A 16,231-nucleotide genomic window follows, 5' to 3' on the forward strand; every position below is an offset into this window, starting at 1 on the left:
ATTGCTTTCTACAAGTACGAGAAGGGAGGTTATGGAGAGGTGGTAATTGGCCTCTTCTCCCAAGAAACAAACTATAGGACAGGAGGAAATGGCCTCAAGTTGTGCCAGGGGCAAACTACTTTGGATTTTAGGAAAAAAATATCTCTTCACTGAAAGGGCTGCCAAGCTTTGGAGCAGGCTGCCCAGGGGAGTGGTGAAGTCACCATCCCTGGAGACATTTGTAGATGTTAGGGACATGTAGATGTGGCACTTTGGGACATGGTTTAGTGGTGGGCTTGGCAGAGCTGGGTTAATTGTTGGACTTGATGATCTTAAAGGCATTTTCCAATCTAAATGATTCTATGAAGAGAGTTTTGAAATTAGGTAATTCTATGGGTGGTTAGAATTCATAATACATATGAAAATGACCTCTGTGTCTAGTCATCAAAAATTTCTGAATGCACTGGAATTTGATACTTTCATAGCGACACTCCATTCAATAGGACTCTACATTCATTACACTTTCCCTCTTTCTTCACTGAAAGTAGTAAGAGAAAAAGAAAGAAAGAAAAAAAGAAAGCGAGAAATGAAGCTCAGTTGTGGGCAAGACTGTCAATCTGTGCTTGACACTGACTCAAGAAATAGTGGACAGGCACATTAAATGATTTCCATAGCCCAGGCTGAGCCTGGGCAATCTCATGAAGCAAATATTCACTTTAAAAACTCCAAATGTTAAGAAACTGCTCCCCAAACTGAAATTCACACTTATTACTAGATTCCTCAACTTCCTTCCAATGGCTGCTGGGTGACCAAGCACGGCCATTATAACCAACAAGGAACATTATGTCTGATAAGGTATAACCAAAATATTTTGAAGCACAAGATGCTATTGTCTTGTTGATAGGCAAAATCTCTTTTTCCTTGACTGAAAAAATAATGAATGCTCCCCTTTTACATGTTAGGTATTTTGCATTTCCTTCCTCAAAAGATTTTGGTGAAATATGCAGTCCCAAATACTTAATTTGTTCATCTGCTTTATTGATTGCTGTTTTGGGGATTTGATTTGGTTAGGAACTGCAAAGCAGCTTGTTATTTTTAATTGAACAACAATGTAGATTAATTCATGTTAGAAACAGTGACCAAAATTTAATTGAAACATTTCATTCTTTCATTACAGAAATTCTCCCACTATCAGCAGTAATAAAATAGCTGCAAAACATAACACAGCCTCCACCCCTTAATAAAACTAAAACACAGATGAAGGATCAAAATCTACAAGATCTTGGATAACTAAATATTGTGCCAATGGGCTGTGTAACTGTATTGGCATTGAAACCCACCATTCTCTGATCCTGTGCTTTTCAAACAGATTGATTAGAAAGTCAGTTATACTAACAGAAATGTCACCTTTTCTACAGCAAAAAACTCATTCACATCCCAGAAAGTGAGTACAATATTAAGGAGGTTTTACATTTGGCCTATTCTTATCCATGTGTGTAGTCTGTCACTTTTTTTATCTGTTTATTGTCATCTTCAATTTGACGTGAAATTTGCTTTTTTAGTTACAGTACTTTAAAGAGTATTTTTCCCTCCTGAGTAAAATGGTAACTTCCAGATTTATTATGATTTTTAGTTTAGTCTTATTTACAATAAATGAACAAAGAATGTTAGCCCCTCTTCCCAGCCCCTCTTCCTCCATTTCTCAGCAACAGAACTAAATTTTCTTTCAAAGTGATCTATGGCAATGGTCTATTACAATGCTGCCAAGCTTTGTGTATTGATTTTAATTCACAATAACTTAATGTAGGTAACAGCTCTTTCTGAACCATATGACAGGAATATGGATTGAGTTTGGAATGGATTGGAGTGCTTTAGAGTATGTTTAAAGAGTACAATGGTGGCTTTAATGCAGATAGTTCCGATACCTGAATTAGCAAAAGTGTGGTATGGGTAAATTAAGCTGCTGGCGACTACACTGGACTCCTTCCAGCAGCCTTGCAAGGGCTTCTGTTCATAAGGAGCTGTGTCACACAGTTCACCTCCTTTTCTACCTTATGTAGTACGGAGGGATGATTAGAGCCAGAGTAAGAGCCTCTTTCTGTTTCAAAGTCAAATTTCTGTGAACTGTGTGAAATTGCTCTGGAATGCAAATATGCCCACAGAGCAGCTGGGTAAGGGTCAGTGAGAAGATAAAAGCCAGAGAGCCCTGAGAGGTAGCCCTTGACATAGAGATGAGTTAGGTTGGTCCTACCAGGCTTGGCACTGCACCTATCTTGCTGTCAAGTTGTGGCCCCAGCCAGGTCCCAGAACATTTGAATTGCTTGATAACCACCTTATCTAGTATATAGTACCTGCTACTATAGAAAAACAGGTTGAAAATTACAATAACTGAAAAAAAAAGGTGCTGGGTTTCCCAGCAGGCTGTGAGATTAAAGCTTGTCAAATGAATGATCCCAGAAGTGAATAACTGTAAGGTTTATGACCTGTTTTAATACAAGCTAGGTAGCTCAAAGGGAGATAAACCAGCTATTAAAAAAGGCCTGTGCCCAGTCAGTAGCAATTTAAACTTGGCCCTTATACAGGTGTGGTGATTGGAAGAGGAATACAAAGGTTCTGCCTCTATCAAGGAATATTAGTTTCTGCTTTTGTAATAATGATTTGAATTGTTACTATTTTGGGTACTACTGTAGTCCAATATGCAAATACATATATATATATATATATGTACAGTATAATACATGCCTCAATTACAATTATTTTTCTTAAAAGATTTTGTGCTCTAGGACAGAGATAGAGCTGCCTGATAAAATCAAGAGATTTTACAGAAGTTCATAGCATTCAGTTATGAAAATGGGGGAATGGGATCAGGACTGCGTGAGAAAAGTGACCACCAAAATATTGGGAGAAAGCATAAGAAGCATTATCTATCAGATTATTTCACATTATTAAAATATTTAATCAATATTTAATGAGGTATCCCGCACATAATCTTTCCTGGGGTTCATCTTTATTGTACAGTCATTCACTGATGTTTTTGCCTTGACATTTTTAATGCTTTATCACTTCTGTTTGTTCCTCTGCATATGCTTAAACACTGTCTTATTTCATCTTCCTTATGCCTGTCCTTTTCCCAGTCACTCAGAAAGTTACTCAGCTTCAGAAAGAACTTTTTTTTTTTTTAACTTTCTTTAAGCCAGTATTGGAATTCAAATCCCAAAGACAGTTTCAGCTTTTAAAACCAGGCCTTAGTTTCATATCTTACTTTTCATCTCTGAGGGTAAATTCAATAGAAAAAGTGACTGAAGAGATGCAGACCTCCTGCCAGCTCAATGTCCCTAAAGACATTGTCTGCTTTCAAATTTCTTTCTTTTCTAATCTGGGCAACAAATGCTCATGAATTAAATACCAACCTCTGAGAATTAAACTAGTCCACATATGATAACATTTTCCATGGTGCAAATGATGTTTCTTAATTATTTTTTCTTTCTATTCTTGTCTGCCCTTTTGCCAGTCCTTTCACTACATCACATCCCACAGAAGACACCTGCAGCCAAGGGTGACCAACCTGTAGCTCTGTGCAGGAAATTTGGGTAATAACTTTTGAAATACTGTGTACAGGGATGTATGGCAAATCATAATTCAGCATGGCTTGCTGTTATCTGTCTTTCCTTTATCCTGCCTGCCTTCTCAGGACCCTCCAGATATGAAAATATACTACTATTTGGGAGCTGTTTTGAATTTTCAAGTAAAGCCACAAGTATCTTTCGCACCACTAGGATATTATACCTTATGCACTTTCAGGAAAGGCTCTGTACTTTTCAGTCAAAGTTTTAATACTTTAAAACAGGGAAGTTCAAACTTTTTCCTTTTTTGAACAACAGGGGCTTTTTAAGAAAATACAATTTTACAAATACCTGCTGGCTTATTCATTGTCAAATAGACCAAATCTCATTCCATTTTCAATGTCTTAATATTCATATGAATAACTCAGTAATTGCTGTGGCTAATAAAATGATATTATGAGAATATTGGCTGTATTTTAGGTCTTTTTCAATAAAACTGAACAACTGAAAAGGAGAATAAATTGGGACAGCCAAAATGGATATAGAGCTAAATTTGTACTTGGGCTATTGCTCATTCAAGACACTGAATTTGTTGGGAACAGCTATGCTGACCTTTGATTGAGCTACATTTCAGATACTCAGAATACATTTCAGAAATTCACCATCAAGTGACTTGAACTTAAGAGCAACTTGTCAAACACAAAGTTCAGACTTCAGCTTCATATGTGGAAGCAGTCCAAGACAGAGATATTTGATATTTAGGTTAGACAAAATAAGCTTTTTCTTAAAGTATATAAAGTGTGGTACTAATCTAACTCAGATTGAAACATTGAATTATGTGTAAACAAACTTGACCATAGTTCTCCTCAGAATAAATCACAAAGAAATGTTTCTTATTGTTATTTATGCAAAGGAGAGCATTCACATTTACTGCAGCAGAGCCAGGATTCTCTGCCAAGTGAAACCAGATGATTTCAAGTTGGGGGCTATACTCACAAAGAGATTTTGGTTAAGGTCTGCAGATACATAGCTCATAATTATTAACTTAGGGAAAGGAATTAGTAGATGGATGTGGATAACAGGAATTGTTCAGCATTTGCTTTTTGAAAGACTGAGGAAATAAGTCACAATCATTTATGATTTTCAGACTCCAGAAGGTTTCATTTCATTAGTATAATGCAATATAAACCCAGGAGTTGCAATTTGCTATCCTCTCAAATTCTACTACAGTTTAAAAAAAAAGTCCTTTTCAACCTGAAGGCATGACAAAATGAAACTGGAAGAGGAGAAGGGGTGCTGTCTAAAAAGGCATGAGAGATTTGAACTGTTACAAAGCCAATTTACAAATTAATGTAAACTTCTCAACTCTCAATGAAAAAGAAACCTATTAACATTCAAAGGTATTACTATTAATTTTAACACTTTTTTCCCTGGATCAAGATCATTCTGTTAGAAAATGGCAGAATTAATAACAATAACTAGTCATTCACAGTCTGTATAGATTTTTTATTTTAAGAGAAATTTAAGAGAAATTTAAGAGAAATTTAAGAGAAACTTAATTGAATAACAAGGAGAAAGATGGAAGAAAATACAATAAAGATCATCACAAAAATAAAGTTAATTGATGAAATCCCTCCTGCTCTCACATACAAGGTGATAATCACACATTTTCATCACACGGGTTAAATACACATCTCCAGTTTTGTCCTACCCAGAAGATATAAAATTAGTGAGGAGACTGAAATGCCCTGTGCTGTGTTGAACTTTAAATTTCTGCCTTTGCTTTTATAATTACTGTAGAATCCTATCAACATAGGCAATTATTTTTGTGTATCTTTGGAATTTGATAAATATCTATGCTATAATAACGTGAAAGAAGAAGCTCTCTGTCAAGGTAACAAAGATAACTAGGAATAAAGCAGGAACACTGGGGAGAGAGGGAAGAACTATTACTAAAAACAGTGCTAATATTCTAATTCAAATTTATTTTCTAGGCAAAATCCACAGGTCATTTTTGTCAACAGATAATTATACTGAACCAATTAATAGGAGTATCAGGCAAAACAGAGACCAGCCACTGCCACCATGATGCTATTTTGAAGAACATGGAAATAAAGTACAATCCTCCCTCTCTGTTACTCCTTTCTTTTGTTTTGTGTTTGTTGGGGTTTTTTTTTGTCTGTTAGTTTTGGTAGCTTTTTTTTTTTTTTTTTCTCTGCATTCATTCTTCCTAGGCTGGCTTTTGCCGTTGTTTAGTTTGGCTTTGGGTTCTTCTTTAGGTTTGTGGTGGTTTTTTTGGTTGTTGTTTTGGGGTTATTTGTTTTGTTGTTGTTTGGTTTGTTTTGTCTTGTAGATACTACCAGAGGAAGTTCTCTAATGTATGAAGAGCTGGAACAGAATGTTCACCCTGACAGGTAAAGGTGTTTAAATACCCATAAAGTAATTGGAGGGGCATGAAACTGCTCTGTCCATGGCACTGACATTCTCTGCTGATTTCACTTTCCACCCCTGATGGAGCCTCTCCCTTCGTTGTGCACTGTCAGAAATGCAAACCCTGAAAACTCTTTCTCTTTATAAAAAAGTGCTGGGCCTTTGGACACTGAACTCAAACACAAGTAGAGAGCAGCAAGAGAGAAATAGGCTCAATCTAACCTTGACAGCTCTGCAGCCCTGGAACAACTTTGTATTTGGGAGTTGGTCCAAAGAGGGTTATATGTCTCATATTATTTTCTTTTTCTTTATTTTTTTTCCTACTCTTAAAAACTTCTCCTCAAACTAAGTTTATGGCAGGAATTCATAACAAAAATTCCTATTCTGGTAGACATAGTTTAGCTTTAAAACAAGAATTCTTCTTAACATAAGATGTGCACACAGGGGAAGAACCTGGCTGATGAAAAGCCAGGATGGGACAATGGATATTTTACCAAACTACCATTACTTGACCTAAGCTGACCTTGAATATTTTCTGAGTGTGACAGTTTATGTTAGACTGCACACAATTTGCTGAGGTGATTGGAATCATTTAGAGCTTCAGCTAGGCAGCTTTAGCTAACAGGACACTTGAAGTTGCCCTTTATCAGCTCACATGCTTGTGTTACCTAATTTAGAATATGCCTGAGCAAGAAACAGGTTCTAATGTGTTTGATTCAGTCTGAGAAGTGCTGTACTGATAAATAATTTTATTTTGTGGAAAATTATCCATCTTTCTGGGTTTTTTTGACCAGCTGAAATCAGACCCTCTAACACCAACTATATGTTCTTGGTAAAACGGTGCACTTAATAAATAAATGTGGCAAAAGGAAGAAACTGCATTCCTGGTAGTGCAGAAGGATGAACATCTGCTTACCAACACAGTCACCACACGCAGAACCACTCCTCGCATGTTGTTCTCCAGCTTTCTGTCAGTTAGTGACCCATTCAGACCAGTTACAGGATTCCAGCAGCCAAGCTAAAAGAGAAAACAAAAATCATTTTCTCATTGCCCATAAAACTCTGCTAGTCATTCCTAATAGGTGTCTTTCAGCAGGAATGTATGAAATAGAATGCCTTCTTGACTCAATGGGATGAAAACTCAGGGAATGGGTTGTGCACAGTTTCATCTTGAAATTGAAAATGAAGCAATTAAGGATATCAGGTGTTGATTTTAAATACCAGTGTGCAATGGATGACAGCATCCAGGATTTGGGGTTATATGCACTGCTTTAAAAGAGAGGATAGCAATATTAGTGAAAAAAATATAAAAAGTACTGTAGCTGTAGCAATATCTCTACCTTGCTTTCATTAATACACTAATTGGAGAAATAATAGCTACCATCATTTTAGCTCTTTGCTCCAGCCCATCATTCCTAGTGGAACTCTGACAAAACGAATTACACCAGCTTTAATTAAAGCTTATACTACTAATTGGTAATGAAACAGCAGTGATTTTAAGCCAGTTTAAAAATCACATTTAAAGATGATTGAGGAAAAGGCCATTGGATAGGCACATCACACTATTGAGAGAGTACCACAATAGACAATGCAGAAAAAGAAATTCATCTATGCCATTCTTTGCATTTGTGCTATTGCATTTCTTGAGCTTCTGTGGATTAAGGTTTTGCTCAGGAATGTCTTTAGGGTTAGCTGCTTTTCAGTGTAGGTTTAATAGATACTGACTTGTAGTTCAGCTTCTCTGAAAATGTAACTTGCTTGGGTTTTTGTATGATGGTAGATGCTTTTTTTTAAGCATAGAGAAACAAATCAATCAACCACACATCCCTTAGCACCACACACCAAGATAACCAGTTTCATTTTTGAAATTCATTACCACACTCAGCTGTCCTGCAAAATTACCAGTTTTAAATCCAGATCCCAAGAGAAGGACAATGACTGACTTCAGAGGACTTTGGAGCAGAGTCTCAATTATGGCAGGTAAACCAATAGCCTATGTGAAGTCATGACACAGCCAAAGAGACAGGCACCAGTTCTTGCCCTGAATCACCTTCCCCATGGACTGTGAATGAAACCTTTCCAGGGATGCACATCTTCTGACTCCTGTTTAAAGGAGCAAAAGGTCTTGCTCTGTCTGGTAAACCAAGATGAACATCAGTAGGGTATTATTTGCTCCAGTGGCCTCTACTAAGACTATTCTCTTGGAGAATTCAACATCATAATCTGAGAGAAACAAACTGTAAAACATGGAAAATATTGCTGTATTTCACGCAGATATACAGAAATTGCAGGTTGCCTCAAACCATCTAAAAGGGCTTGTAAAGAAAGGGGTTTTGCTGAACAGGAATTTACAGAAATCGTTATTTTCAGTCCTTCATGTGAAAAGGCTTTGTATATGTGTTTCATAGTTCTTTCAAAGTGAAACAGAAAACAAAGAACAAACTTTAAATAAAGTTATTTAACAATTTTAGAAGTGGGTAATCTGAAATACTTGTTTTCTTCATTACACCTATTAGACTAGAGCAACTTCTACATTTTTTAATTTTGATATATTCTTATAATTTCTTTGAAGATGCCTCGTTAAGAAATGAATCTCTCAAATTGTAAAAAAGTTAAAACTTTCTGCAATGATAGACAAGTTAAGTTTGTCTCAATGGTCACACAGGTCTTTTCCAATCTAAATGATCCCATGATTCTATGTTCCATCTTCTCAGAGGAAGATGGCTTTAAAGCAATGTCTTCACTTCTCTCTGCTGTTTTCAGGAGTACTCAAGCTAATGCTTGCCCTTCTGAAGGGATGGTTATCCTACAGTCAGGGAATGAGCGAGGGTAATGCTGAGCATACTTGTAATCACAAGTAGTGACTGAATCAAGGATCTACCAGATCCAAACCCCAGAGAAACTGAAAGCAACAACAGGATACAAGAAGAAACAAAACAGGACATGTCCTATTAATCTCTTGAAATTGCTCATCTTTCCTGTGGCTGCTTCTAAATAAAAGCACAAATTATCCCCATGTAGTTTCCCCATTTCATGTTCTGTCCAATCTTGAAGACCAGCAAGAGATCATAGCAGCCCCCCTGCTTCTTTCTGGTTCTCCACAGTGTATGCAGCTGCTCTCTAGTCATGGATGGACTACTGACACATTCCAGGTCCTCACCACCCCTCTGGGAAAGCCCTGCAACATTTTGGGTTGAATAACCTAAAATGCTGAAGTGTATGGCCTATAACAGTACAGTGAAATGCAGCAAATGTACGCGCACTGCACTTTGTACGTGATAAACCACTGACATCCTGTAAAGCAAAACATTTCATGGGCTACATTTTCATATGAAAAATAGTGAAAACAGTACTAAGTTCAGAACAAAGCTGCATTAAATTAATTCAGTGATTGTCATTCTTAGTCACACAAAGAAACTAATTAGAACTTAGATCCAATTAGCATATCCAAATGTGTTGGATGTATAATTACTGCAGAAACTCTGTTGCTTTTGCCAGAACTAAAACCCTAGGAAGTTGCTGAAGAGCCCTTTTATCCTTTTGAAGTTAAAGTCCATTTTTAATTATGTACATTAATGTGCACATATTTATACAATTAAGCTTTTAGCCCAACCCTACCTTTTTTAAAACTCCCCTACCAACATAACATTTCTGGAAATTCAGCATTGCACTAATTTTCCTTTTAAAAGGCACTTTTTATTTTCAATTATTGTTCATTTAATTTTCAATTCAATTGTTCCTTTATGCAGCTCAGTCATGGTGAAGACAAATGTGCAGTGTCTTGCCAACAAAGTTGAAATTGATTTTGAGTGGGAGCTGCTTACTGTTATTAGGATAAAACAAATCAACATTTATTTATGACAATTTGAGCTTGTCATTGCAACAAGGAGCAAATGTATCTACTGCAGAAACATCGAGATGGGTGGCATGAAGCTCCCTCTTCAGCTTTGTCTCGTTTAACCACTTCTGCAAAACATTTGCTGCTTCTGCAGTTAGTTCCTTTTACTCTTGTTCTCTCTCTGATGGTTGAAATGACAGACTAGATCAGACAATAACAGAATCTCACATTAATTCGGGTGGATTTGGGCAGATGGGTGATGGGAACTCTTAGCGAGCACAGTGCTTGTCATCTTCATACCACCCAAAATTTATCTTTTATAGTGCTTTGAACTTCTGTTTCAGTTTCTTTTATTTATTCTAATGACAGCTTTCACATTGCTAGGTTTGATGTAATATGATGAAGATGGAAAAGTTGTCAGTCTTCTACTTCCTTTGATATCCAATTTGCAATCTCTTTCTGTTCATCCCACATCCCAGCTTGTTATCCTCACTATCATCATTGTTGAAATGGGCTTTGTTCTCCTGTTTTGCTGGCAAAGCCAAAAATTTACTTCCCTTCTTCATTAGAATTTTTTGACTATATCAACAATGAATTATGGAAGGTCTTTAATTTGTATATCAATATTACAGTAGGCAAAATCTATTTCATATGTACTTACAATTTCATTGTTTATAAGGAACTTGGAACACTAAAGTCTATAATGCCTTTACAAGAGTTTACAGCCAGTTTTCCTCCCCTACTTCCTACGCAACCAGTGAACTCTGCTGAATATCTGAGAGCTTTCACTTCTTTTTCTGGCAGAGCAAAGTGCAGATTGTGTCAATTAATCAAGAAAAATACATTGGCCTGGTGCGGTCACAGTTGAGGATGATCAGAGAAAATGAATAAAACCAGAATACAGATACAGATGGGTAACTTAAATGCTTGTCACGACATCAAAGTTTAGAGTGTTCTGTTGCTTCAATTAACACAGAAAATATACAGGAATGGCTTTATCCAGTGCAACCATCTTGGAACTCAGGCTGCACTATCACAGTACTATTAAGGGTCAAAAGCAGAAAACTCTAGAGGAGGTACAATGGAAATCTGAAAGATAAAACTGCACTACATCTGCAATCCAAATCTATAAGGGCATTGGGATCACTGACTCCTCTTTCATTTAAAGAAAAAAATCCCAACAATATCTTGGTTTTAGTATGGACAGACTGACAAAATATTTCCAGTAGAAATGTCCAGGAGAGAGCAGTTCATAGAGAGCTGGTGAGCCACAGCAAGAGCAGCCTCCCTGCCTGGAGTACCCACATACTCTTCAGAAACTCCCTCCTCAATTTTCACCCAGGTCCAACCTGCTTTAGGAACTGAATTCTTACAAGATCCAACTTCAACTGAAGAAATGTGCATTAATAACCCCCTTTTCCATTCCAAAGCACACTAAATTCACAGAAATGGAAAAGACCCCATGAAGCTGTCACAAAATGACACTCAGCTGGAAGATCTGAGCTCCCAGGAGTGCTGGAAAGACTTGAACTGGGGCACACAACAAAAAAATAATGAAGAAAAAGGTGAATAATTTTCTAGGACATCAGTTTAGGCAAAATTCAAGCAGGACAACACAGAAATTGCTTTGCATAGAGCCTCTTGTCAGCTGTTGTTTAATATATCCAACAGCAACTGGGAAATCAGACACTAAATCCTATTGCTTAAAGACTGTCATGGTTTGACACTGGCACAATGCCAGTGCCCCCGTGAAAATGCAATCTCCCAACTGAGAAGTATGTCTCACAGAAGAAACACCATAAAAGATATCTTTTGGTTGTCAATATGATACTGTCAGTCACATAAAATGTTGTCAGATGCCCTGTTACCTGGTTAAAGAGTCCTTTCCATGCAGCTCTTTAGCCAGCAACCAACAGTTGATCAACCAAATGTGCAAAAAAAGTCTGGTGGCCAGTGGTTAACTGAGGCCTTTTGTACCCCTGGGCTTGATTAAAGAAGTAAGGATCCATTTTGTTTTTGCAGCTATTTCTTAATAGGTTTGTTTAGCAGAAAAGCTTTCTGTATTTAACTGCTGCCTTCACCAAAGCTTAGGTAATAGTCAGCAAATAGCAAGTTGTTAAAATCAATAGAAGATACTGTGCTCAACAATTGGATAATGTATAGAAGCATTTGTTTCTCCTACTTTTTGTGTGGTGAAATCCATATAGTTCTGTGCATTCAGTTAATTATTTTGTACAGTGTGTTTTATTGCTTTAATTTTTCTCTGGCCTAGAAGGAATGGCCTGCCCCTAGACTTGCTCTGTTATTTTCAAGCTGTTAGGGGGATGTGAATACTCAAGTTTAGTTTTATATCCAGTGTGCTAAGGATTGTAATTGCAGAAGTAGAGGTGAGCTATTTGTTTTGTTAACTGATCATAGACACAAGTGCAAATGACCTCAGTAGGAATTTCTTTCCTCAAAGCCAATGCACAAGGCAGAATAACACTGAACAGAGTTAATAAAATATTCTGCTTTGGGGACTACTCAAATTTCCTTTTGTTACTGAACTGAAATAAAGAAGCTAATGGAAAGTTACAACCTGATGCTCATTTGCCTACTAGCACCTGGCTCAATGTTTTCTTAAGGACCCAGATTGCTGCCAGAAGTTACAATTGGGTATTTTAGACCACTGGCAAATGTTGAATTTACGGGGAAACAACACAGACTTCATAGGTGTTCTCCCACTGCATGCTTTATTCACAAAGCTGATGCTTAGTGCTTAGGCCAAGCTTCTAGAATCTAATGGTATAATTTTTCAAATGTATAGTAAATCACCACATCTCAAAGAAAATGAACCATCTCTCCAAGGTAGCTGTGTCATTCTAATGATCCCTGACTTCTTCCTCCCATCATCTCTTTATCTCTGGCTTACTTTCTCTATTTTTCTTTCCCTTTCATTTGAAATTTGGTGGTCTTAATCTATCATTTTCCCCTTCTGTCTTCTCTTATCTTTGGAAAATACCTTTTTTCCCCTTCTTCAATCCTTTTTTTACTGTGAATTCAGTACTCCCAGCAGCTCCCTACCCTATGCTTATCTTCCTCTTTGCTACACTGCAATACCTTTTGCCATCCATTTCTCTGGGTACTTTCAATGTGCTTTCTGTTCTCTCTATTTTTCTTTCCCTTGATCTTCCTTTCCATTTCTTGTGGCTTTTTCCCATCTATTTTGTTTTGTTTTTATTTTTTGTTTGTTTGTTTTTTCAGGGTTTGCATTGGTCAAGGGACATCACTTTTCACTACATCCAGCTTTGACTAATTTTTGGTTCCTTTCCCCTTTCTCTTTGCCTTTGGATCTCCTTTTCTCTCAGGCAGACCTCTCCCCCAACTCCTCCTTCTCCTTTTGTGTTATGATGGAGATGGGACTTAACAAAATAAATTACTATATAGTCCTGTTTCCTTTGCTTTCATCTTTCCTGCTGGTGGTTTTTTTTTTTTTTTTAATTTTTTAATTTTTAATTTTTTTTTATTTCCATCCTCTGACAACCTTGCAAAACTCTGAAGAAAAGACTCAGGCATGGGGAAATAATGAGTCAGATGTTGATTTCTTTTCCCATTGCCACCATATTTCAGTTAAAGTCAAATACTCAGAAAAGCCTGTTCTTTGACCCAATACTGAATTCATCCCTTTGCTAACAAATTTCTTCATACTGACAGAGTAAAAACCATGAATATGACTTTCTTTTTACATTGGAAGATTTCTCACTGATGCCTAAATTATTCCATGGTAACTGATAATACCAAGGAAGTTCAGGTTTATATACAGTTTAAATTTAGTCACTTTGATTTTTAATTGCAAATGCTTGTCTCCGTTCTCATTAAGCATATTAAAAGTTAAATAGGATGTCTTTTATCTTAGTCATGTAAGGCTGGAAGAAAACCAAAAACCTTAAAATCAGGTTTTATAACTGAACTTGGTCTGCTTTGTCCACCACTGCATCTTTATGCAATCAGGGGAAAATATTCAAGGTTACTACTCCAGCTTCTATTAAATCACAATATATAAGCCTTTGATACTATCATAAAACCTTTGATCAAACCTATTCAGTGAAAACCAATGAAAAACACTGTTTTCCACTTGCTGGCATGAAGCTCCCTCTCCACAGGTAGCAAGAAAACACACAGAGCACATTTCAGGTCCTCATCAGTTCCCTGGCAGTATTCAAACATTCTTCAGCACAGTCCCAGCTTTCCCCTCAGCTTAGTAAGACACTTTTTTGAGATCTGAATTTTCAGAAATGGTTTGTCAAACTGCAGTATCAACAAAACCTATTTGCTGTTGCAGGGCTCAAGAATTCTGGGGGCAGCATTTCAGTAAAAAATAAAAACCCAAACAATAATAGTACAGAGCAAACCCAACCACTGTTCCATTTGGAGGGAAGTGGGTTTACAGTGCAGCATTCTGAATAAACCCAGTCCAGCAAACCACACAAGTGAATCCTTCAGAGTAAAGTGGCCTATGGTGAATGCCCTGCTTCTGCAGCAGAGTGCTGCCAGTGCTGAGCTGCTTGGGCACCTCCACACTGCACTGCAGTCAGCTTGGTGAGCACAGATGCTGAGAAGCACCTTGGCTTTGTTTTTCCTGCAATAAAAATCTCCCCTTCAACATAATCACTGAATTACTAGTCTGGGAATCAGCTCTGGAAGTAAATCCACATGGAGAATTGTGTATTAGATTCATCACTCTCCAAGCTGGGAAGAAAAAGAAAGGCCCCTGTATAGTTCCAGCCAGGAACTGCAGTAGCAGGGCAGTAGTACTGACCTGTGCTTGCACTAAAGAAATCGGTGCTCATTCTAAAGGCAGCTGACAAGGAATGCATGTTTAAATATACGTGGTGCCCAATGACGATACAGAACATCTGGACTAATCGGAGTAGCACCTCTTTAGTTGTTTTTTTTTTTTTTTTTGAAGTCTAAGCAGAATTATCACACACTGCTTTCACAGTAATGCACCAAGGAACTACATCTGGTTATCTTTTCGTATGACTACAATGTTAAGAAGTATACTTTTTCCAGGCATAGCATATGGGAATCTCAATTTTTCTTTGGCAGGCTAAAGGATTTTCAATGAAGCAATACCTCAGCACTATTTACTCAAAAGTATATTTAGTTATTTATTCAGCTACTGAGAGCTCACTGGGCAGTACTGCTGTGTGTATGCCTTTTCCTCACACGTTAAAAATGACTTCACTGGACTTGGGTGAAGGGTGGAGGATGTTCCTAGGATGTACATACCATGGAAATACATGTTCTGAAAACCTTGGAAATAGGACAACCTCATTTCATATTATACTTAGCATCTTTGTCATTGCTACACAATTCTCAGCTTCACCATGAAACACCAAGTAAGAAAAGGACAGAGAAGAACACCTCCCTTCCTTAGTCAAGGCACAAATGTACTGACATGAAAACACTTCCTCCACATACCACATACAAAGCCAAAGAGAGGCAGCTGTGATAAGATTACTATTTTTATCTCAAAGACTGTGGGTCCCTGTCTCCTCAGACACACTCAGCCTCTCATTGCCAACATGAAAAGCAAAGGAATTAGCATGTAGGCATTGTGAGAACACACACCAGTGTTCAGCAGAGACAATTTCTATATCTTTAAGCATACCTGTACCTGTCCAGAAGCTGTTCAAACTTACAGAACATCAAAGTATCTTACACTTTCTGCTGCTCGGCACAGCAGAGTTTGCCAGCTCTTTTTTAAATGTAGTACAAAGAAAGATCTGACAAGAGCATCTGCTTTTCATACATGTTAGTGCAACGTGCTTCCCAAGTACAGGGGCTAGGAAACAGCTGCTCACAAAGCATTAACACCAAAAAGTAAATATAAAAAAAAATAAAAAATAAAAAAAAAAAGAGAGAGAAAGAAAGAAAAAAGCTGATGGACCATGAGAAATTTGCATGAAAGGGCAATTTAGCTTATTTCCATTTAAAATGTGCATATGTGAAGTCACTCTGGAGAGTGCATAAAGAATGGAGAGCTTAGGTAAAAAGTGACAAACCAAAACAAGCTTTTACTCAAATACTGCCTTCAAGTTCTTCACTACAGAGGAGCTAACCTGGCAATGCAGCAAGAGTAGCACTAGATGACAAACTGCTTTCCATTGATTCTTCAGATTCCTGGGCTGCTTAAATGAGGAACAGAGAAATGAAACAGTCTTTGATTACACATATATCCATACTCTGCTTCTAAAATTGAGGATTTATTCTTAGTTTTGGCAGAAAGAAAGAGGTCTCCTAAGTCAGATATGACACAGGCTTACCAGCTTGATACTGGCTAGTAAATCAAAGCTGCATTTTGCCACTGCTATGTTAGAAAAATATTACTCCAGTATAACCCATGCTCACAGAGCACAAGGCTACAGAGTCACCAGTT

General features: G+C 37.3%; 1 protein-coding gene across 6 annotated transcripts in view; it reads right to left on the reverse strand.

Annotated features, from left to right (window-relative positions):
* GRID2 (glutamate ionotropic receptor delta type subunit 2) overlaps positions 1-16,231 on the reverse strand; it is a 678,572-nt gene that overhangs the window by 134,646 nt on the left and 527,695 nt on the right. For all 6 annotated transcript variants that reach the window (XR_003960108.4, XM_030271715.4, XM_030271714.4 and 3 more), the window contains exon 9: positions 6,889-6,990. Coding sequence is in view for 5 of the 6 variants with exons in the window: in XM_030271715.4 (XP_030127575.2) it covers positions 6,889-6,990 (102 nt within the window). In the remaining variant the exon portion in view is untranslated. The remainder of the gene's footprint in view (positions 1-6,888; positions 6,991-16,231) is intronic.

Source organism: Taeniopygia guttata, chromosome 4 (genome assembly GCF_048771995.1).
Source record: "Taeniopygia guttata chromosome 4, bTaeGut7.mat, whole genome shotgun sequence".
Lineage (NCBI taxonomy): Eukaryota > Metazoa > Chordata > Aves > Passeriformes > Estrildidae > Taeniopygia > Taeniopygia guttata.